Source organism: Cricetulus griseus, chromosome 2, assembly GCF_003668045.3.
Source record: "Cricetulus griseus strain 17A/GY chromosome 2, alternate assembly CriGri-PICRH-1.0, whole genome shotgun sequence".
NCBI lineage: Eukaryota > Metazoa > Chordata > Mammalia > Rodentia > Cricetidae > Cricetulus > Cricetulus griseus.
Window position 1 is genome coordinate 311,116,022 of NC_048595.1, and position 24,593 is coordinate 311,140,614.

General features: G+C 40.3%; 1 protein-coding gene across 1 annotated transcript; it reads left to right on the forward strand.

Moving 5' to 3' along the window:
* Positions 1 to 35: 35 nt before the first annotated feature.
* Positions 36 to 23,815, forward strand: Dhfr (dihydrofolate reductase). The gene is given in 6 exon segments (NM_001244016.1): positions 36 to 125; positions 430 to 479; positions 2,812 to 2,917; positions 10,552 to 10,678; positions 13,394 to 13,509; positions 22,978 to 23,815. Coding segments are annotated over 6 exon segments (564 nt in total). The 5' UTR covers positions 36 to 39; the 3' UTR covers positions 23,057 to 23,815.
* The last annotated feature ends 778 nt before the right edge of the window (positions 23,816 to 24,593 follow it).

The window sequence follows — 24,593 nt, forward strand, 5'->3', positions numbered from 1 at the left end:
CACAGCGTACAGGCTGCCTAGGTGATCGCTGCTGCTGTCATGGTTCGACCGCTGAACTGCATCGTCGCCGTGTCCCAGAATATGGGCATCGGCAAGAACGGAGACCTTCCCTGGCCAATGCTCAGGTACTGGCTGGATTGGGTTAGGGAAACCGAGGCGGTTCGCTGAATCGGGTCGAGCACTTGGCGGAGACGCGCGGGCCAACTACTTAGGGACAGTCATGAGGGGTAGGCCCGCCGGCTGCAGCCCTTGCCCATGCCCGCGGTGATCCCCATGCTGTGCCAGCCTTTGCCCAGAGGCGCTCTAGCTGGGAGCAAAGTCCGGTCACTGGGCAGCACCACCCCCCGGACTTGCATGGGTAGCCGCTGAGATGGAGCCTGAGCACACGTGACAGGGTCCCTTTTAACGCAGTGTTTCTCTAACTTTCAGGAACGAATTCAAGTACTTCCAAAGAATGACCACCACCTCCTCAGTGGAAGGTAATTTGGGGTTAAGATGAGGATTCTAGGGTTTGTATGAAGCAAGATTTCCAATGCAGACGTGGAAGTGCGAAGTCTCCCGTGGGAATCTGGGAACTTTGCTTCTTGGCAGAAATTTTTGTGCTGTTCCCAGAGTTTATTAAGCATCCTCTTTAATATACAAATATTTGAAATTTTGTTAGCAAGAGCAGTTAACTGGACAGAATTCTCAGCAAAATTTAGCGCTTTAAATATAAAGATCAGAGCCAGTATTTAGAATTGCCGCTGGAAGACAGGAAACCTGAGTAAATAGAAAAGAATGCAGGGAGAATAGGCTAAAATACAATTAAACACTAATGTGCGCTGTTGGAATTCTAGAGGCAGGAAGGCATGGTTGAAGGTATGACCTTCAGTGGGGCAGTCTGGGGGTCTGACTTGAAATAAAAGAATGGGGAGTGGTGTGCAATTATAAGGCAGTTTCCAGTTGCTTGTAGGACACTCATTGTAATTTCTCTCTAACAGACATATTTGTTTATTCTAGTAGGAGAGGAATGGCTCTGTGGGTTTCAACCTCTTCGGGGGGTTGAATGACCCTTTCACAGGGGTGGCTGAAGACCATTGGAAAACAGTTATTTACATTGTGATTCATGACAGCAAAATTACATGTATGAAGTAACAACAAAAATAATTTCACAGTTGGGGGGTCACCACAACATGAGGAACTATATTAAAGGGTCATAGCATTAGCATGCTTGAGAACCACTGGCAAAGAGAATGGGGAAACAGGTCAGCAGAGCAGATGTTGAACAGCATTCATAGGACAGGTAGAGAACATAGTAGGTCACTGGTAGACAAGTTGGTAAATGCCATTAACATGGTCTACTCTCAAACTAAATATCAGGATTGGGGAAATAGCTCAGTCAGTAAAGTTTTGAAGACCTGAGTTAAAATCTCAGCACCCAAATAAAAATGTGGGCCTGGTGGGACACATTTATAATACCAGCACTAGGGAGGCAGAGACAGAAAGATCCCTGGGGCTTGTTCCTAGCCAAATCTGTGGGTTCCAGATTCAGTGAGAAATCTTGTCTCAAAAAAATAAAGTGAAGACACTCATCTTCACTGTCTGGCCTGTGCAAACAGGTGCACAGTGCATACAAAATAAAAATAATAATTTTTTCAAGATTATTTTTCTTTCTAATGTGTTTTGAGAATGCCTATATACATGTATGTACAAAATATATGTATGTGCCTGCTCCCCACAGAAGCAGAAGAAAATGTCAGTTCCCTAGAACTGCCTCTAGATGTGGGTGCTGAGAACCAAACCCAGGTCCTCTACTATGCTTTTAACTGCTAAACCATCTCTCTAGCCCCCAAAGTCATTTTTCATTAAAGAATCCTAAGTATGACCTGGTAATTGTTACTGTTCCTTTGATCCAGATGTCTGACACTCAAGGTTTTTTCCCCAAGCAATTAAATAAGAGATGGAAGCTGCATGTCTAAAGTTTTCCTAAAAGTGCTTTTTAAATGTGTTTTCTATTCTTTGAAAGTTTTTATACATTTATACAGTGTTTATAGAGCATATCCATTTATCTTCTCACTCCTCCTTGTGCCCTCTTCTCCTTCCCTAATTCATGTTGTAGTTGTTATCAATAACCCTGTGTGGTGGTCAACTGGGGCATGAGCAATCTACAACCAGCCCAACCTAAGACTGACTCTCCCTCTCTCAGCAGCCCCCAATAACCAATAGCTGTCTGATAGGGTGGGACCTCGGGAGCCCCTTCTGCATGCTGGAATTTTGACTGACTGTGAGTTGGTGCATACAGACATCAGCCATGTCTCATCCTGTAGTCAGTTTTCACATCTCTCCCTCTTTCAGCAACTCTTATGTTCTATCTGCCCCCTCTTCCTCAATGGTCCCTTAACCTTTGAATAGTGGGAGCTGGTATAGATGACCCAGAGAACAGTAGTTTTAGATGGTAAATACAAGTTATGAGTCTTTAATCTTCTCAGATTTCCAGGGGTAGGAGCATCTTTTCTCCATTTTAGAATTTAATAAAGCATATGGGGTTATCTAGTGGGACAAATCCTGTCAGCCTGAGCACTTTGAACCAAAATTATGTGAGGTTGCAATTGACTAAAACCTAAGTAGAAGATATAAATTGGATAAACCAAAAAGAAAAATAAGTATTATATCTAGTTAATGAGTACTAAATATCTGAAATTTGGGTGAAGCTGTTGGTCTTAATTTTTCTAAAGGATATCCACTAGATGTCACTATGACAATGGTATCTTGCCTGTGTATGACACTAAAAATGTGTGTTTTCAAAAATATCCTTCCTGCTTAATTTTGTAGGTAAACAGAACCTGGTGATTATGGGCCGGAAAACCTGGTTCTCCATTCCTGAGAAGAATCGACCTTTAAAGGACAGAATTAATATAGTTCTCAGTAGAGAGCTCAAGTAAGTGACATGAGGCCACCACAAGAAAACAGATCTGTATCCCAGAGCATAGACCAGTACATATAAAATGAAACAGTATAGAAGTAAGTAGATGAACATCTGCATGTGTGTGTGTGTGCTCGCGTGCACGCACGCGCACACATGCACACACATGCACACATATGTACATATATATGTGTGGGCAAGGGCACGTGTGAGCAGCCATCCATACAAAGCTGAACATTGTCCTTCCTAAGAATCTGTCCACCTCATTTTCTTGAGACTGGGTCTCTCGCTATGATCTGGGGCTCATGTATTAAGCTAGGCTAGCTGGCCAGTGAGATCCAAGAATCTTCCTGTCTCTGCTGATCCACTGATAGGATTACAAGTACATGCCACCAAGCCCAGCTTCCTCTTACCAGGTGCTGGGGACCAAACTTAGGCCCTCATTCCTACACAGTGAATACTTGACTGTGTTATCACCCAACCCTAATAAATAACTCACTATCCAAACAAGTTGAAACCCTTAGAATTCAGCCCAACACCCTGAAGAGACTAGAGACCAGCTTAGACCATTCAGCCACCATACCTAACTGAATATTCTAATATCACAAAGAGACAACAGAAACAAAGTGGGCAGTTATGCCATGTGGCAACTTATGTGGTTGATTTTATCATCTTAAATATTAGGAAAAAATATGGTAAGTTTTTCAAGTTCCTTTAAACCATTATTCCATAGACCTAGCTATCAGATTTTTTTTGTTGTTGTTTTTGTTGTTGTTGTTGTTTTTCGAGACAGGGTTTCTCTATGTAGCTTTGGAACCTATCCTGGCACTCGCTCTGGAGACCAGGCTGGCCTCGAATTCACAGAGATCCTCCTGCCTCTGCCTCCTGGGTGCTGGCATTAAAGGCATCGCCACCAGCGCCTGGCTAGCTATCAGTTTTTTAGTATGATTGATAAGTTGTTTCTAGTTTCACAGAAAGTAAAAATGCCTGTTTTGCATTTCAGCAAATTTAAATGCTTGTTTCATTTTTGGAATCAACTCTAAATGCAGTAAGATATGAAGGACTTGCAGTCATGGTCATGTACTCCAGTTGATCATGGTCATCTCTACTTAGTCACAACACCCTGACACTTTGTGTTCTTTATACAGTGTCAGAAGGTAAAATATTTCAAAGTATTGAAGTGGTCTAGGAACTTTCAGAAGAAGGGAATGTCTGTAGTTGACTTGTGCTAAGAATTTTCTTGTCCTCCAAACTAACATTTGAATAGATAATTCCTTTATTATGACTGGAAATGTCCTAAGAATTGGAGGTAGCTGGGGCTGGAGAGATGGCTCAATGGTTAAGAATACTAGCTACTCTTCTAGAGGGCCTGAGTTCGATTCCCAGCATCCACATGGCAGTTCACAACCTGCTATAACTCCAATCCAAGGGGATTTGATGCCTTCTGGCCTCCAAGGACACCAGGCTTATTTGGAGGGAAAAAAAAAGGTCTGGAGGTGGTGGGGTAGGTAGATACGATTGACTATGAATTTAAGTCCAGTAGTTTGACCATGATGATAACTTTGCTATTGTTTTAGTTTGGATTTTTTTTGGTCAGCAGGTGACTAAAATCTAAGGAAATGTTAGTATTCAAGACGTTGACTATTCTTACTTAAATTAATATGTAGTCACCAAAAATAACACAGCACCTTAGAGCATCGGGCACTGTTGGCTTGAATGGTAGTCAAGAATGTCACTCCCAAATTAAAAATTAAAATTAATTAAATTTAAAGAGAAAAGAATGTCACTCCCATATGTTCAGGGTCCAACCAGAGAAGCAGATGCAGTACAAGCTATAGTTGGGTAAGAACTTTGATGTGGGGAATTAGCTTTCATGGTAATGGGGTGTAGTTACATGAATCCAAAATTCAGAAAGCAAACTGCCCATGTTGGGCACCAAAATGTAATTGGGGTTCTTAATTGGCCTAAATAATAAAAACCCGGAGTCAGATATAGAGGAAAATGCTGAGAGATCAGAGAGAAGAAGGAGCAAGCCAAAGCCACCTTTACCTCATTAGCTTCCCAGCAGAAAAGAGAGCAAGTTCCTATTTCTTCTCACTTATATCTTCTCTCCACCCAGCCGTCTCACTTCCTGTCTGTCTGTACAGATTTCCTGACCTCTGTGGTTAGCTAAGTGGCAAGCTCTATCCTCTGATCTTCAGACAGGCTTTATTTGTACAAGCAAGATATCACCACAAGGAAAAGCAAGCTAGGATTTCCCAGGAGGTGCTCAGGTTGCTTCTGAGAAGTCTCAGCTCTAGTATTTGGAGTTTTGAAACAAGGTTTCTCTATGTAGCCATGGGCATCCTAGAACTCACCAGGTTGGCCTCAAATCAGAGATCCACCTGTCTGTGCCTCCCGAGTGCTGGAATTAAAGCATGCACCAAAGTCAACTCGTAGATGTCATTACATCTATAAGATACAAGTATCTGAGTGAAGGGAAATCAGCCCAGCCCTGGGAGGGAAAACACTCTCCATAGCTATATGCTAAGAGATTTTTATGTAGGGTTTCTCCCACACCCCTCTTATATTGGCATAGGTTAAGAACTAGATGAAAGTACACAAACATTTGCATTGGTTGCCTATAGTGATGGGGATTATGTGATGTGCCTCTTGCCATCTGCCTCCATCTTTATGCTGCTCCTTGTCCTGGTTGCTAGGATATTCTGATGATCACTCTCCTTGAAAAATTACACATTCGCAGGCTATATTGCCTTCCCAGAGACTTTTTAATAACATATTCTTGAATACTATTCAAGTTTATTTATGGCCAGCTTGAGCTAAAATAAGCATAAAGAACTCTCAGTGGGGGGCATGTTCAATTGAGCTAGCATTTCTTCTTAAATGATGAGTCTAATTTCTTCTTTATGACCCCCCCTATGGCAGATGTAATTGGATTGTGTTGCTTTTCATGTATTTGTATATAACATTAAGTGGAGTGCTTTGCTTTTTTTTGGGGGGGGGGTGGGTAAGGCTGGAAAGAGTTTATTAACAAGCAGGCTAGAGAAGTTGGAATATCAGTTAGTGAAAGATTTTATTAGGATCCATTTTTTTTCTTCAGTCTCTGGCCTCTCCACTTGATTGTCACTTTATGTAAATTTAGAACACCTACTGTGTACCAGGCACTGCTGTGTCCTATATTACAGGACAGGCATTACAGGTGGCAGTTGTTTATGCAGGCTTTTCCTGGTACTTGGGATTTGAGCCACTAACCCCATATGGGAATCATCAAGGTAACCCCAAAATCACTAAGGTCTGAAGAGGGCATACTTTTTGTACAGCTTTCTAGGTGGTAAGGTTGTACTTTAGTAGAACTGAAATGGGAGCTAATGAGACCTGCTAACAAGTAGGAGACAGTGGTAATGATTGCATGATACCAACCACACCAGAAGTCACTGATTTGTATGCCTTAGAAGAATGCATGCATTAATTTATTTGGGGAAGGTGATATTTAAAGCTTTTAGTAGGGTAGAACATGGTGGCACACACATGTAATGCTATAACAAGGCTTTGCCATGAAGCTCTTGAGATTAGGGTCATGCTGGACTATAGAGTAAAACCCTATCTCAAAAAAATAACAGCAAAAGACATATATATGAGTAAGTGAATGCCTTTTGTAACAAAAAATTAAGCAAAGCTTTATATCAAATCTGTATCCTTGAGATTTATCAATGGGAGATCCCAATTGCTGTGATAAGGCATACTGCAAATTATCTCCATAAAAGCTATTCTAAATTTAGTGGAGTAATAATTTTTTTACGATTCCTCTACCATATTCTTTCTAGTGATAGCAATTTCCTCTTCTTAGGGCCTTTCCCTCTGATCCACACAGGCAGTCCATTAAGCACTGACTTAGTGGACCTCCCTCCCTGCTCTGGCTCCAAGTAGCTTTAGGACTTAGACAGGTCATGGAGTGAAGCTTGCTGAACCTCAGCTGTATTACCTACTAAATGAAAGTAATAATAGTATCTTTTTGGATGGTGTTTCAGGGTTCATTGAATTTTGTATGTTAAGTTTCTGACTCACAAAAGGTGCCTGTTAGGGTTTGCAGTTTTAAATGTCCCCAGAAACCTCCTATGTAAAGAGCTTAGTTACCAGCTGATAGGCTTTTGGGGGAGTGATTGGATATGAGGGTTCAAACTAACTTCATCAATGGGTTGATAGATAAGTTCGCGGCTAAATATTAGGAAATGGTGCCTTGCTGAAGAAAATGGGTCATTTAAAGGATAGCTTTGGAAAGAAATCTACTCCCTCTCTGCTGTGGAATGAGTCTTATTGCTTTACTACATTTCCTGACATGGTTGCTCTTCCTTACCTCAGGCCTAAAGCCACGAGAGCTAGTGGTCAAAGCTGTGGCCAAACTAAATCACTCCAGCCTTAAGTTGATTTGTTCAAGTTTTTTGTCACAATTAGAAGAAATGATCCAGCACAGTATTCGGCAGATACCAGCTCCTACCCTGTCCCCTAACCTCACTACCCTGTAGCATAAAGAAAATGTTTATATTAGGAGCTGGGGAAGGAGCATAGTGTAAGGCTCCGAGTTCAAGATCGAGCTCCATAAAAATGAACATTAATGGTATTTGATTTTTCTTCATGCTACATAAATCTTTTGTCTTTTAACATTAAAGGGATCATAGAGAATAAGCTTATAATCTCATTTTTCACCTTGGCAAATCACTTTATCTTTTCATTTCTTGAATCCTAAGACATAAATAAATCTCTCGTACCTAAATCAACTCATACCCTCTCCTTTACTCCAGGTGACCAGAGACTACCGTATTGTCCTCATTTTGAACCTCACTTCAAGTTACTGTTTTCCTACCCTCAACTTTCTCTGAGTTTCCATGTGTTGAATAACTTCACTGTAGCCTACAACAATTTCTAAGGAAGCATACCATTTCCACGATTCGGGGCATGTTTTCACCACTGTTGACACTCAGCTAAGGAGTCACACACCACCATTGCCCCACCACAACTTATGCAGTATGCCTGGAGTTAGATCCTCTGCTTGGCTTGGTATTATTCTGCTTTCATGCTGTTGGGCCACTGCTGAGGCATGTCTCTGATTACCCTCTTAACCCTCTAGGTAGAAAGACTGCTGGTTTTTAAATCTCTATTGACAGCCTAGAAAGAAGTTGAGAAATCTTCATGGGGTCACTGTACTGATTCTACTTTGGTTTTTTGTTTGTTTTGCTTTGCTTTGCTTTTTGAGATAGGGTTTCTCTGTGTAGCTTTGGAGCCTGTCCTAGAACTAGATCTTGTAGACCAGGCTGATCTAGGACTCAAAGAGATCGCCTTCCTCTGCCTCCCGAGTGCTGGTGATTCTACTTTGTTTATTAGAAATTTAAAAATAGTGTCTATTTTCCCCCACTTGGTATATTAGAAACTAGATTGTGGTCTAGTAGCTACATCTATGGCTAAATGGACGGCCTACTTAGACATTGTTTCTAAATGGAGCATCTACTTAACACATTGTTTCTCTTAATCCTCTCAATTCTCTGAGGGAATTCAAGACTCTCCAACTATGTCCACACAATTCCTGATACAGAATTCATGTTATTGCCCTTTTCTTTGAAGTCCATGATAACCAAGTAAATGTCCTGAAATAAAGAGCTAGAGTGACCCAAAGAAAGAAAAGAGTCCTTCTTCAAATGAAGAACTGACTGTGATAACCTGGATAGGTCAGTTGTGTTTAAGAAACCTACCTACCTGTGCATAAGATTGTCAATGGATGGTTACTCAAACTCCTAGAAAAGCACAAGGAATGAGGAAGACATCAGAACTACTCTGCTTTGGAGCAGTCGTGGAGGAGTTGTTTTGGAGGTAAAGGACTTGAGTTTGTTCAGTCTTTAGATGGGATAAATTAATCAAGTACCCAGAGGTTACTAGAAGGCATTATATTTTCTTTCTACATGGACCCCCTTCTTAAAAAGAGCATAAAAGCTATTCAGCTGTGAGTGACTGTAAATCAGACTCTGGACCCTATAGAAGGTTCCGGGGAAAAGTGTAGAGAAAGAAGGTCTTCTCAAGCAGTGGGCTCCCTTACTCTTGAGTTCAGGACTTCACTGATGATTTCTTCCTAGTTCCCTGTGTGCTGGGGATCAAACCCAGGGCCGCGGGCATGCCAAGCACACAAGCATTCCTGTCACCCTGGAGACGTTGCTCTCAGCTTTCCAGTTCCTGCTCTCAGATTGTGTGCATCAGCCCCTTAATCACCATCTTCAGGTCTATTTCATCTCCAATAACCATCCTAACTTCAGCATTCTGTTAGACCACTGACCAGTCCAGTCAGAGACCATTTATTAACCGGATCATCCTCCATAACTGTATCCTTATTTCTTCTAGTTCCTATTCTGTCCTTCAACACCATCATATCCTGTCTTGTCCCTGAAATTACCCTCAGACCTTTGGTGGTAGCCCAGCTCATTTAACTTACCTTGGCCTCCGTTTTTTTGTTGTTGGTTTTTTTGTTTTTCTCAGCATAAATCCAAATGTATTCTTTATTCTATCCTAGTTCCCTTACTTATGACAAAGAGTGAGAAGAGTAAAATAGAAATCAGGAAGAGAAGGAGAATGCCACTAGGAAGATGAATAGTCTCCATTAGTTCTTGATTAATCATTGTTAAACTACAAGTTCAAAACAATTATGTAAGCAGTCCTTTTAAAGCACCAGCTAAGACATTGAATTAATAATTTCTGTTCTGTTTCTAATCACTGTATATGTTCCCTCATTTAAAAGGGAATTGTAGCTCCCCTCACCATCAAAATAATAAGAGTCCCAAATTTTGAGCTAGTCAGCATAAGCAGTGAATTTAACTTTTTCCTCTCTGAGTATTAATTATGTAACTGGTGACAAGCTCATTCTCAAATACTTTCTGTCCTTTCTGTGTTGTCCAAAATATGAAAGTTCTTTCCCCATATACATTAACAGTCTGAACGCTGCTTCAATTTTTTTCTAGTCATTTGGATATTCTCTGTCTAATATTTAATCTCAGCAGTTTTCAGACTGACAGAAAGAATTATACATTAAACAGCTGTGTACCCACCACCTGGATTCTGCCCTAAGTTTTTACTGTGTTGGTTTTGTCACTGTCATCATCTATCCAGTTGCTGATGCTTGTACATTTGAAAGTAAAGGGCAGAATAAGGATATTTCCCAAAATGCTTCCTGTGTATCGTTAGCTAGAATTCTGTGTTGCTCCAGCATGATGTTGTGGTAAACGTTAATACAATAAGATGCACAGGTCATAAGTGCACATTAGCTAAGTGTTGACAAAGACTTAGACCTACATAACTTAACCCTATTAGCCCTCCAGAAAGTTCCTCATTCTCCATTCCAGGCAACTTTCATCACACCACATCATGTACAACTACTATTGAAGTTGTTTTCCACTATAGATACAATGAGATGTCACATACGGCTTTGTGTTTTGATTTGCAAGTACCAATCGAGTATGAAATATGGAGTGGATATTGGACATTGGCCACCATCTAAATACTTTGTGTTAAAAGAATTGGTTTTCATAATTTGTTTTGTACTGACTGCTGGCTAGTCAGATTACCTGACTAGTATGGACAGGATTTTGCAATAATCATAATTCTTTTTTCAGGGAACCACCACAAGGAGCTCATTTTCTTGCCAAAAGTCTGGACGATGCCTTAAAACTTATTGAACAACCAGAGTTAGCAGATAAAGTGGACATGGTTTGGATAGTTGGAGGCAGTTCCGTTTACAAGGTAAGTAGAGTCATGTGCAAGTAGAAAAAATTCCCTGCTTCTAGTCATGACCACAGGAAGCAGCACATTATCCCAGCTGTGAACTACACAGTTGTCAAAGTGAATTATTTGACACTGTCATGCAAAATAAATACAAACGTAAATGTAAAATTTATAGTTTATACCAGTCTATTCTTTTTGTTTTATGTATAAAATCATATTTCATTATGATGTGACATATTTCATGTGCTTTAGTCATATTCACCCCTCCCACTGCCACTTCCTCTTCCCAAACACCCTACCCCAACTCACCAGCTCCCATCAACTTCAGTGCCTTATTTTTAAATTGGCAAATAATCAGATGGTCTGAAACATGCATTTTTAGAATGGTTAAATTGAGGTTTATCACCTGGCTTATATTTGGTAATGAGAAAACTTGAAATCAACTCCCAGCGATCCCAAGAGCACAGTAAGACATTATCCCTAACCACAGTCACCGTGCAGCTCAGTGGATCCCTAAAGCTTGGTCTTCCTTTGTTCTTTGGCCAAGAGCTTCCTACATGCAGTCATTCTCCATTCAAAATACTGGTTGTTTCCAGTTAAAGGCCAGTCTACTTCCTTGAGCATAGTGTTCATATGGTATGACTTCCTCATCCCCAGATGTGCCCTAGGTGGGCTGCTGTGCCTTTGGCTCCAGGAGAAATTCTGTGCCCAGAAGAGCATGGGCTCTTGGGCAGCACAGGCCATCAGATGGAAAGCTCTTCCTCAGCAATCCCCCTGCAGTGTCAGGGCAGAGGAGGATGGCATGGTTCATACCATAGTGGAAAATAGTGTGTAAAGCAGAAAATACTCTTTTTCTGGTGTCATTTGGTACCAAAGGACTTCCAGTTTGTTTGTTTGGATATTCTTTGGAAAGATTAACATTTATGAAGAAGAAAAATCAGCCCTGCTCCTTTGGAGAAATTGAGAAAGAAGAATTGCAGCTTCCTGAGCTGATTATAAACACTCCTTGTCTCACATTCCTGTTTCTGTAACATTGTCTCATATTAAAATATGTTCTGTAAACACTAACTACTAAATGCACTTACATAATTAGATCTATATCAAGGAAGTAAAGGCCTGCAGTTAACCATCTTGAATGTTGTGCTTTCGGCCAGTCCTCCCATGCCAGCTGCTGAAGTGGAGCATAGCCATGTTCATTTCTGTGCTGTCCGTGGCTGCTGTTGCTGTAAGAGTAAGAAGCCTGTGGCCCTCCAAGCCTGAGTACTCATCATATGGGCCTTGACTGACAGCTTTCATGCTTGACAGAGAGTGTGGTTAGTCCCTGTCAGCTTGTCTGGTTTGGTCTACAGTGGCAACTAGTCAAATATTTATTTGGTTGCAGCAGTGATAATAAATGAGTTAACAAGAACTGAAATACTGAAGGGAAAAAGTTTTCTATGCTAGTATTTGGAAGTTAAGAATAACAGCTTGATATTTTATATACGTGAATAGTTTTTTCTTCCTCTGTGTGTTTTAAAATAGTTACTAATGCTTTCTTGGATCTGCATTTAGGAGTTATCCTTTCCATTAAAAATATAAGCTGTTTCTTCCAAGGCGACTCCTGAACATGGAGCCTACCCTGGGGTATGGTTGATAAACACAGTGTCACTGTACATTGTTAGTTATAAATTATATAACTAATTTTAATTATAAAATTAACACTAATTATAATAGCATTATTAATGAAATTAACATTGATTATAATAAAACAACATTAATAATAAAATTAACATTGTAGACACTGGCTTGGAGAGCTATTAACCAAAACAGGCTGAGTGCCATTATTAGCAACAAGAGGCAAGATGATTTCCCTGCTTACAGAGAAATGGGGGCATTTTTAGGTAATGACAGAGTAATAGGTGTACTGATGGGGTAGGAGACATGGCTCAACAGTTAAGCTCTTGCTACACAGTTATTAGGACCAGGATTCAGATCCTAGCACCCACATAAAAGCAAAAAGGGCATCCTGTGAACTTTCTCAGTTCCAACTCTGAGTGATTTTGTGCCTTCTGGCCTGTGCACATACAGGTTCATGTACCCACATAGACACACATAAAAGTAAATGAACAAATTAACTCTTTTATAGAAATGGTATCCTAAATGTTCCCATGGTGTTTTCAACAGTGAAGATTTCACTTTCTTATTCAAATACACAGATGCAGACTTCTCTTTGGAAAAGCAACTATGTCATGAGGAGTGAAGCCTTAAAAGGGCCTAACTGTAAGAACTTTTCAATAAACTAAAGACCAGAATGTATTTTTCATAATTACTAGTTATGACTAGCTGCCATTCTCAAGGCAACAGAAGCTTTACAATAAAGGTTGTATATCGTAAGTGTGAGGGAGCCGGAGAGATGGTGCAGTGGTTAAGAGCACTTGCTGCTTTTTTCAAAGGACTGGAATTCAGTTTGCCGCAGCCACATCAGGTGGTTCATAACTGCTTGTAACTCTAGCTCCTCGGGCTCCCACAGGTACCTGTACCCAATACACATAACCAGACAAAAAGATATAATATCTACAAAGAGATAGAATATGAAGAAAACATAAATCTTTTTTCAAAATACTTTCTATTGTTTGAGCAACAGTAAGCATGGATTTAATGCCTAGTACAAACTTAATTAAAACAAGAATCTTCTAGTCTCTTTGTCTTTCAACATGGGTTAAGGAGAGTGATACCTTCTATTTTATTTTAAAGGAAGCCATGAATCAGCCAGGCCATCTCAGACTCTTTGTGACAAGGATCATGCAGGAATTTGAAAGTGACACGTTCTTCCCAGAAATTGATTTGGAGAAATATAAACTTCTCCCAGAGTAAGTACTACAATTATTAACTAGTCAGAAGCACTTTAGAGACTAATTACAGAAGAAAGGGGAGCAAGTAAGGACAAAGTACAATGATATACGTGTATGAAAATTAATACAACAGAACCCATGACTTGACTATTAAATAAAAAACTAAGAATAGAAAGAGGTAAAGATTTTTTGTTTTGGTTTGGTTTGGGTTTTGGGGGTTTTTTCAAGACAGGGTTTCTCTGTATTGCTTTGGAGATTGTCCTGGAACTCTCTCTGTAGACCAGGCTGGCCTCGAACTCACAGAGATCCGCCTGAGTCTGCCTCTGCCTCCCGAGTGCTGGGATTAAAGGCGTGCGCCACCAATGCCCGGCCAAGAGGAAAAGAATTACAGGGTAACTTTTTTCAGATTTGATTTGAAGTAGCAATGTATAGAAAAATACTTTTTTAAATAGTATTTTTATTTATTCTTTGAAAATTCATAGCGCTATATTTGGATCATATTCATTACCCTCCCTCACCTTCTTCCAGGTTATGTTCTCTCTCTGTCTTTAAGAACAAAAGCCAAAAGAACACAGAGTCTAGTCTGCATTGGCTGACTACTCCTGAACATGGGGCATGCCCTAGAGTATGGCTGATAAACATTGTCACTCTATTGTAGAAAACTAATTTTCCCTCTACTAGGGAAATAGTAGCCAATAGCTCCTTGGTTAAGGGTGGATTTGTACACACTCCTCATGCTAGGATTTTGTCTGGCTTAAGCTTGTGCAAGTGTTGTGCATGCTGTCACAACCACTGTGAGTTCACTTGTGCATCTGCCCTGTTGTGTCTGGAGAACAATGTTGCCTTGAAGTCACCACCACCTCTGGCTCTTACAGTCTTTCTGTGTAGATCACTGATCCTTGAGGGAAGGATATAGATATAGACATCACATTTAGGGCTGAGTATTCCAAAGTCTCTTTCTCTACATACTGACCAGTTGTGGGTTTCTACTGCAAGAAGAAACTTCCCTGATGAGAGTTGAGCATCTATGGGTATAATCTAATGGGTATAATCAATATGTTATTGAGAGTAATTTTACTGCTATGGAATTTAGCAGGATAATAGTAACAGGTTTTCCTCTATGGCCCATGACCTATTTAGCCTTAGGTCCTTAGTCTTGTTGACAGTGTCAAGTATGGGTTCCACCTCATGGACTATCTAAAATCCCTCCCCCAAAAAGAAAAAAGCAGTTGGTTACTCCTATAACATTCACACTACTATTGATGTTGAACCACTGAGCATGTGTTGCAGCCAGGTCACTGTTGTAGCTCACAGAATTCAAAGAGGGTAAGATTGATTTCTTTCTCTTCTGGTAGCATATATAGCATCTTCCTACACTGTAAATGCTAGTCAATAGGAATAAAACTTCTAGTTGAATGCCAGCTAGGTTTCTCCATGTTCTATGGCATAAGAATGTAGTGTCTTTTTTCACATGATCTATGTTGTTTATTTTTATACTCAAGGGCTTAATTAACATTGAGTTACAGGGCTTGCCAGTTTTCTTCTCTTTAAGAAAACTTCCTTCAGCTGGTGTTATGTAGCTGTTTCTTCTGAACTAAATAAAACATGCCCTTCGGGAGGAAGGAGAGAAGGTTTAATATTCAGTAAGCAAATTGAGTTTATAAGACACAGGAAGCTCCACAAGCTTAGGAGTGACAAGGCCCTCCCCCAAGGTGATGACAGTTGCTGGGAAAAGAAAGTTTATGGACGGCTGAGCTGCCTGCCAGCTGTGCAAAGAGCTCCAGGGATGCAGGTTTGTGTACTGTCATCTGCTAATGTGGGCTTCTTATAACTGTCTTTCAATCAGTCAACCACACTCCTATAAGTCACACAAATGAATTTACTAGTTCACTAAGCCAGACTAACAGTCATTTCTTTGGTGTATTGCCAGTTCTATTGCCAATGCCCTATCTGGAAGAGAAGTTTGTTTATATCCCTAAAAAGATACATTATAGCAACTTTTGAAATCTACTTTAATAGACTTGGAAATGTTCAGGCTTTAATGATTTTAGTGATATCTAGTACAGTTGTTGCTAGTTCATTCTAGGGGAATGAGGCCTGTGTTAGGCACTGTGAAAATCGTGTTGATTCTGACTGCTGATGCTACTGCCTATCCTGGAGACAACTTCTTGACAGACATGAAACAGTGGGATCTAGTGGATACTGTAGTGTGAGGGATCCTCTCTGAAGAAAGGCATCTACTCTGAGATCAAGATCTCAAGAAACAGCCACACAACAGCAGAAAGAGTGCTCCAGGAGCAGGAAATAGGGAGTGCAGAGCCTGAGTCAAGGATGAAGTTGGTCTGTTCTGTGATCCAAGAGGAGGCCAGGGACATTGTCCCAGGTCTCTGGCTAATGCACTAGAGGGGAAAAAGAAAGAGTCTGGGTTTGGGTTTAAAATGAGGGATCATAAGTTAAGGTGGCCACAGTTGTAAAGTTGCAAAAGAAGAGCTTACCCTGTGATTCCAGCAGGAAGCCCCCTGACTTGAAAACCTGGGAGCATTTTCATTTATAAACTCTTTAAACTGTTAGCTATAGAAAGTAAAAGAAAAAGTTAATTATATCAACACTTTTAGACCAATTCTTAACACATTTTTCCAGATAGTCTCAACTGTTTCTAGTAATTATAATTATCCTATGAGTGTGAATTTGCTTTTTATACATCCCCTAAAGAAACATTAACAACTTAGTCTAGATAAATGGATGGTCAATCTTTAGAGTAATAGTCTTGCTACTCAATGGACTGACTGTCTTGGATCTCATAAATTCTAATTTTAGTGATTTCCTTGGACTATTAATTCTAAAGTAAACAGAAAATCGCAAGCCATAAGCAGTGTCAGTCTAGGCTTTGCATAGACTCCTAAAGTTTTAAAAGAAAACCACACAGTTGGTCATTTCATAAAACCTTAATGTGAAAATCACACCCTGTGTATTTTCTACTTAAATTGTGAATTCTCACGTTATGTGAATATAGGTCTCAGCTCTCCCTTCTTATTTCAACTAACAATAAGAGCAGACTGCTGTATGATCAGCTTCATTCAAATACTGTTCCAATGCTTCATTCAAATACTGTTCCAATGCTTACTGTTTTTAATCAGAATTTTTCCATGGCACTGACCTTTAAGGATCCTTGACAACTTAAAATAAATGCCGCTATGACTCTCTGACTTTTAAAGAGGAAGCAAAACAAGACCTTTGCTGACACAGGCACACAGCATGGTTCCCCTATTGACTGAGTAACTCAGCAGTCTTGCTATGCTTACGTTTATTCAGATATGTCATCACAATCTCAGTTGATTGTAAATGTGAAAGTATTTTTCTGGACTCCCATCTCTATCCCTTTGGTCAATGTATACCACTGTACTACTACTACACAGTCTTGTTTTGGTTTTGACCAGGTCTCATGTAGCCCAGGCTGGCTTGGAACTTACTGACTAGCCTAGGATGACCACCTGCTTCGACTTCTCAGTGGCTAGATTTATACCTACCTCACCTGGCATATTCACATATAGCCATCGCTAATTCTATCTTGTAATCAGGAGGCATAAACCTTTCAGCTTTGTACTGTTTCAAGATTGCTTCTGCTATTCTGGGTCCCTTGGGTTTCCATATGAATTTTATGATCGGTTTGCCAGTTTCTGACAGAAAGCAAGCTGGGGTTCTCATAGGTATTGTATCCATGGGTCACTTTGAAGAGAGCTGTCTTTAAACAATATGACATCCTAAACCTGGAGTGTGTTATAGCTTTTTACTTAGGTAGATCTTTACTCTCTTCCAGTAAGTAGCACTTTACTGCGTTCAGTGTCTTGCAGCATTTGGAGTCTATTTTATTCCTTTTGATGCTATTATTTTGTTTTTAGACTGTTTACTGCTAGTGTATCAAATTACAAGTCACTCCTTAGTGATCTGATGTCCTTCAACTTCATAGTTAGAGCTCAATAGTTGTATAACATTCATCTGGTACCCTGAAACTTTTAGAACTAATAGTTATAATTGTTAGTACATATTTAGCACTAGTTATAATGGAATAAAAACAGAAGTATTAACTGTCCCGTGTTTAGTGTCATCTGCAGTTTTACTTCTTCCATTTAGTCAGATGTTCATTATTTCTTTCTTTTGCCTGATTATGTGGTCCAGAACCTCCAGCAAGGTGAATAGGAAATTAGAGTGAACATCTTACTTGTCTTGTTCATGGTCCTAGTGGGAAAGCATGTGACTTTATCACACTAAGGAAGGTCCCTTTGAGTTCTAGTTCATTAAGTGCTTTGATTTTGAAGGACTGTAGGATTTTGCTGCATGGTTCTTCTAAACCATTTGACACTATTAATACAGTATTGGTTTTCATAGTAAACTAATTTTGCATTTCTGAGGTCAATTCTACTTGATAATTGTATGTGATGTTTTTTATATGTTGGTAGAGTCAGTTTGCTACCATTTTACTAAGGATTTTTACATTTGTATCCCTAAGAGTCCTTTGGTGTCTGATTTTCTTTATCTCGTGTTCAGCTGGTCTTGGAATCAGATATGTGGACTTGCCGGGTGAATTAGGAAGTGCTGTCTCTTGTGCTTGCTTGGAAAAGCTGAGGAGTGTGTGCTCATTCTTTCCCATCTCAGAAGTTTGTGTTGAGTGGACTGAGACAGCACAAGGCCATTGCTGTGACATGGACGTTCTAAACGATGTACCACAGGAACAAACGCTTGTTCCATCGCAGCATTTGATAGCCACCTGTTCTCTGACCTGTCCTAACATCACAACAGCCTCCTTAACATGGAGTAGAGAAAACTCCCTAATGCAGTGGTTCTCAACCTTCCTAATAATGAGAACCTTTAATGATATTCTTCACTGTTGTGGTGACCCCCAACCATAAAATTATTTATGTTGCTACTTCATAAATTACAGAATCGTAATATAAATATCTGATATGCAGATGGTTTTAGGTGACCTCTGTGAAAGGGTTGTTCAACCACCAAAGGTGCTATGATCCACAGATCTGCTGCCCTAAGGAGAGATCTTAATAAGTATTAAGTAGGTCTGTCTTCCTTTAAGACTAAAAGGAAAAAAAAAAAGAAATCTCTGGACAGTAAGTGTGTTAGCTAGGGTTTCTACCCCTGGGATAAACATAATGGCCAAAAGCAACCTGGGGTAGAAAGGGTTTTTTCCATCTACATTTCCAGGTAATGGTCCATCATTAAAAGAAGTCAGGGAAGGACCCAGAGGCAGGAACTGATGCTGCCTACTAGCTTGCTCCTCATGACTTATTCAGCCTGCTTTCTTATATACCCGGGGGCAACCTGCCCATGAGTGCCATCTCCCACATTGGACAGGGTCCACCCATATCAGTTATCACACAGGCTTGCCCACAGGCCAGTCTGATGGGGACATTTTCTCTATTACGATTCCTCCCTCCCAGATGACCCACCTTGTGTTGTGTTGACATAAAAACTAGCTAGCCAGTGAGGACACTGTCTGGAAGGTAGACACATTGCTCAATTCTGGGCCTTTGTCTCTAAGCCTCTGTACACTGGGGAATCTACAAAATGAGCTCTAATCATTCTCCATTCCCTTTGTTTTCCCATCATCCCCCATTAAGTTACATGTGTGTATTTAATTTTTTATTTACATTTTTAAAAAGTAAATGATCAGGCTCACACACCATTTCATCTCTTCTGATTCATCTCCTGTCCCCCTACCACTGCCATTTCCTCACAATTTCATGTTTTGTTTTTTGATTCTTTTTTTTTTTTTTTAAACACTGAATCCACTTAATGCAGCCCATGTTTGTTCATGACTGTGGAGTCACTACTGGAGCATGGGTAGCTTCTCAGAGACCACATCCCTGAAGAAAAATGACTCTTCCTCCCTCAGTGGCCCTTAATTGTCAATAGCTCCTAAGCTAGGGATAGGACATCTTGGCTTCCTCTCCTACCATGCTTAAATTTTGTCTAGCTTGATCTTAAGGAGATCTGATGTATGCAGTCAAGCTGTAGTGAGCTCATATATGCAACCCCCCCCATATCCAGAAACATAACTGCAACCCCTCTTCCACAATGACCCCTGAGCCTTGTGTTTGTACATGTGTGTGATACGAATAGAGGCCAGAGGACACCCTTGGATGCCATCCTCAGAACCACGTCCCGTTTGAGATTGGTCTCTCCTTGTCTGGAATTCATTCCATTGCTGGCTGTCCAGAAAACCCAAGCTTCTCCTGTCTCTATCTCCACAGCATTGGAAATACACCCTTGCCACCACATCTGATATTTTTATGCGGGGTCTCATACCTTCCTACTTGAGTGGCAAGCTCTTCACCATACATTTTGACCCATTAGCTGAGTTTATAACTTTTATGTTTATACAGGTTTCTGTTCAAACGTAGTACTTTTCATTAACACCATACTACTTAGTTTTGGGGTGATTTTTAGTCACTTCTATAATGAAGTAAAGATAAAAGCAAGAACTGAGAGTGGAGAATGAATGAGAAAGTGGACGAAGCATCAAATGGTCAGAGGCCTCAGAGCAGAAGTTCATATTAACACAGTGGTGGTGTTAGGATGCCTTTTTTCCTGTTAGTCTTTGCCTATGCAGTTGTTCTTTTGGCAGCACCATGCAGGCCAGCCCATCCCATGTTCTCATTGATCTTGCTTGAAAGAAATTTTTCTGCCTCAAATTTCATGAGACCTCAACCAAACTAGCAGACCCGAAAGTTTTATATCAGCAGTATTCTGTCTAATGAGTTCCAAAAATAAATAAATAAGATGAAGGGGGCCTTTAGAAGCTGTGGTAGTCTATGTTTTTCATCACTGGAATAGAGTGCCTGAGGCAAACTAACTTCAGAAAAGAGATATTTAGCTAGCTCACAGTTCTGGAGCCTCAGAGAGCTGTGAGCTTTTAGCACTGCTGCTGGTGAAGACCTCAGAGCAGATGTCCCATGGTGACCAGCATTCCTGGAGGGAGCGTTGGAATCGGGAAGCCAGAGAGAGACTGGCATCTCATAGTCCCTTCTGAGGGCACACTTCCCATGAGCCTGAGTCCCACACAGAGGTGCACCACCACCTCCCATACCATTCAGGCTCTTAAAACATGATGTTTTGGAAGACAAACTCCTTTCACACCACAGCAGAGTTGGTAGTTGGTTCCAAAGCTGGAACCCATGGCCCTCAATGAAAGCCATGGAGTAGATTTTAGATGCACTGGTGTTTTCTCTTCTGATCCTGCTATCTCTTGGCTTTCCAGGATGCTGGCATACTTGCCCAAAGTCTCCACTAGAGCCTGTGCTTCTGGTGCAATACCCATTTCATTTAAGTTGGAGTTTGTTTGCTTAAGAACTGTTTCAAGAAATCTGTTTGCCTCTGAGAGCGTCTCCTGATTGCTGTGGTCCTACATTATTTCAGAGCTGCTATTTATTGACTCTTAATGCTTGAAGGTTCTAAATAGGAGGATGTGGGGGTGGAACCAAACAATAAGTAGTATACCAGTTCCTGTGAGCCTTGAGCTCTAGAGGCCAATCCTAGGCTGGGAAGAAGGCTCAGCTGTTAAAAAGTACCTGCAGTGCAAATGATTGGCAAATAAAGAGTGGGGAAAGCATCTCTGGCCCCCACAGGCATGTGTGCGCATTCATGTGTACCCACCGGAGAGTGTACATAGACCACATACATGTGTATACACATGCATATGCACACACAGTCCAAGTATAGTACTCAGAAAGAGTTTGTTTGACATTAAGCTAGGGCAGTTGTCACAACTATAATCTCAGTACTCAGGAGCCTGCAAGTTCAAAACCAGCCTGAGATACAGAAGAAGATCCTATCTCAAAACCAAGAAAGTTTGGAATTATAATTGTAATTATAGCTATTATTAAAAAGACCAAAAGATATTAGAAGAAAAGAAACTAAATTTAAGGAGCATTCCACCTTAGTTTTACAGCAGAATTGCCATTAATACGATGGCTCCTGAGTATAATCAGCAGGTCATTTATAAGATTTTATTATTCTTAGCTTTAGAAAGTTCCCCTTGGTGCTCTGCTTTTGTCTTAGTAACTGACAGTCTTGGTGCTGAATTTTACACACACACATAAATACACAATAAAAAAAGTGACCTTTTCTGACTTCATTCCAAAGAAGCTCAAATCATAGTTGAAAATTGGCCTCATAAAATCAGTTTTTAAAGGCAGGAGTACTACAAACAGTAAACAGCAATAGGCTAGAAAATTCTTGGTAAATAGGAAAGCTTATTTTGACATGAATTTTTCCATATTATCAGCACATATCACAAGACATTTTAAAGTTTCCTGTAGCCAACAGTGAGCTTGGAGTAATAACTAACACTAGATGGGAGCATTTGTACCATTGTCAGACATCATACTACTCCACGAAGAAGGCCTGATTGCCAGCCGAGCAGAGACATGTGTACACAGGAAAACCAAAGATGAATACAGCAGCTCCTGGCCCTCTCTGTTGTAGTTGGATGCAGCCTGCACAATAGTGAGGCACTACTAACATCTGGGTATCAGTTGGAAGGATGTAGGAATGCTCACTGGACTGAATACCCAGAAGGTCCTGAGTAGAGTCCTGAATAAGAGTCAGGTGATGAAGAAGTCAAGTGTACTGTGACTCTAACACTGCAGTCACAGTTTGCCACATGTTGCCAGGTTAGTAGAGCCATGTAGTGTGTCCATAAATCAACAGAAGCCAAGAATCTGCAAGGAACTGGGCATACAACTTCAGTTTTTGCCTTTTGGGATTGGGTTGTTTTGTTTTGTTTAGAAGTTGATGGGCTACCACTGCCCATCAACTTCAGTTTTAATCAACTATAGATAAATTTGTTTTTGTTTTCTTAGAAATGTGATTTCAGTTATAACGTGCAAAAGGTTCCTAAGAATTTGCCTAGTAGCTCATTGGTAGAGTGGAAAGATAAAAGAAAAATAGGAATGGGGGTTCATTTTTGAGGAAAAAATATGAATTAGAAATAAAGGAGAAAGACAGGCAGTGGTGAGACACACCTTTAATCCCAGCACTCAGGAGGCAGAGGCAGGCCGATCTCTGTGAGTTTGAGGCCAGCCTGGTATCCAGAGTGAGTTCCAGGACAGCCAGGACTACACAGAGAAACCCTATCTTGAAAAAAAAAAAGAAAGAAAGAAAGAAAGAAAAGAAAGAAAGGAGATAATAGGGGACTGCACATTTTCCAGCTTACCCATGGTTGGCTGTTTCTCTTCTGTTACCATGATAGATAGATAGATAGATAGATAGATAGATAGATAGATAGATAGATAGATGATGGATGGATAGATGGATAGATAGATAAATTAATACTCACTTAGGAGTGGCTCACCACTTTAAAGGGGGAAAAAAGGTAGGAAAGCCTTTCTCACTTCACACAGTGTTGAAGAAGTCAGGGAAGTCATGTGTCTTCAATGGGTGTACAATTAAGTCATGAATCCTTTTCTTTTCCAGGTACCCAGGGGTCCTTTCTGAAGTCCAGGAGGAAAAAGGCATCAAGTATAAATTTGAAGTCTATGAGAAGAAAGGCTAACAGAAAGATACTTGCTGATTGACTTCAAGTTCTACTGCTTTCCTCCTAAAATTATGCATTTTTACAAGACCATGGGACTTGTGTTGGCTTTAGATCTATGAGTTATTCTTTCTTTAGAGAGGGATAGTTAGGAAGATGTATTTGTTTTGTGGTACCAGAGATGGAACCTGGAATCCTGTGCATCCTGGGCAACTGTTGTACTCTAAGCCACTCCCCAAAGTCATGCCCCAGCCCCTGTATAATTCTAAACAATTAGAATTATTTTCATTTTCATTAGTCTAACTAGGTTATATTAAATATACTTTAAGAAACACCATTTGCTATAAAGTTCTCAATGCCCCTCCCATGCGGCCTCAAGTGGCTCCCCAGCAGATGCATAGGGTAGTGTGTGTACAAGAGACCCCAAAGACATAGAGCCCCTGAGAGCATGAGCTGATATGGGGGCTCATAGAGATAGGAGCTAGATGAATAAGTACAAAGGGCAGAAATGGGTTTTAAACAGCAGAGCTAGAACTCAGACTTTAAAGAAAATTAGATCAAAGTAGAGACTGAATTATTCTGCACATCAGACTCTGAGCAGAGTTCTGTTCACTCAGACAGAAAATGGGTAAATTGAGAGCTGGCTCCATTGTGCTCCTTAGAGATGGGAGCAGGTGGAGGATTATATAAGGTCTGGAACATTTAACTTCTCCGTTTCTCATCTTCAGTGAGATTCCAAGGGATACTGCAGTGACAGAACAAGAATAGGCTGCTTCTACCAAAAAAAAAAAAAAAAAAAAAAAAAAAAAATTAAGTAATGGCAAGCATAATAGCTACTGTTAAGAATTCAGAGATAATGAATTGAGAATGGATATTGCTTGAAATGAAAATTAATGAACATGAAAAAAATGAAAATTAAAATGCCTTTCCTATCTCAGCAGGGTTTGTAGCATCAGGTCAAAAAAAGTAGTAAATTAATACAATCTTTTCGTAAAAGAATCTTTTTTTATCTTTTACTTGACAATTTCATATATGTAGATCCAAATCCCCCTCCCATTCCCTCCACTACCTTCATATCCTCTTTTGTTTTTTTTTGTTTTTTTTTTTTTCTTTTTTTGCAACCCACTGAAACCAGTAAGGCTTTCTTCATGTTCCTAGGTGTGGACAATCCACTGGAGTATGTGCAACCTACAGTGGCCACACCTACACACACCCAGCCACCATCAGTTACCAGTGGCTCTTCAACTATAGGTGGAGCCTAATGAGCCTCTCCTATGCATGGTGGAATATTGACTGGATTGATCTACAGACAACCATAGCTGCTGTGAGCTTGTGAGTGTAATGGCCATGTCCTGTCCAGAAGACAGCATTATATATACAACACTCTTCCCTATCCTTCAGGCTTTTCACTGTGTCCACCACTTCTTCGTCAATGTTCTCTGAACCATAGGCAGGGTTCTTGATATAAACGGTCTATTCCGAGTTGAGTAATAAACAATCGTTTATTCCATGCACTTTGATCAGTCGTGAGTCTCCATGCTGACTGCTGTCCACAGCA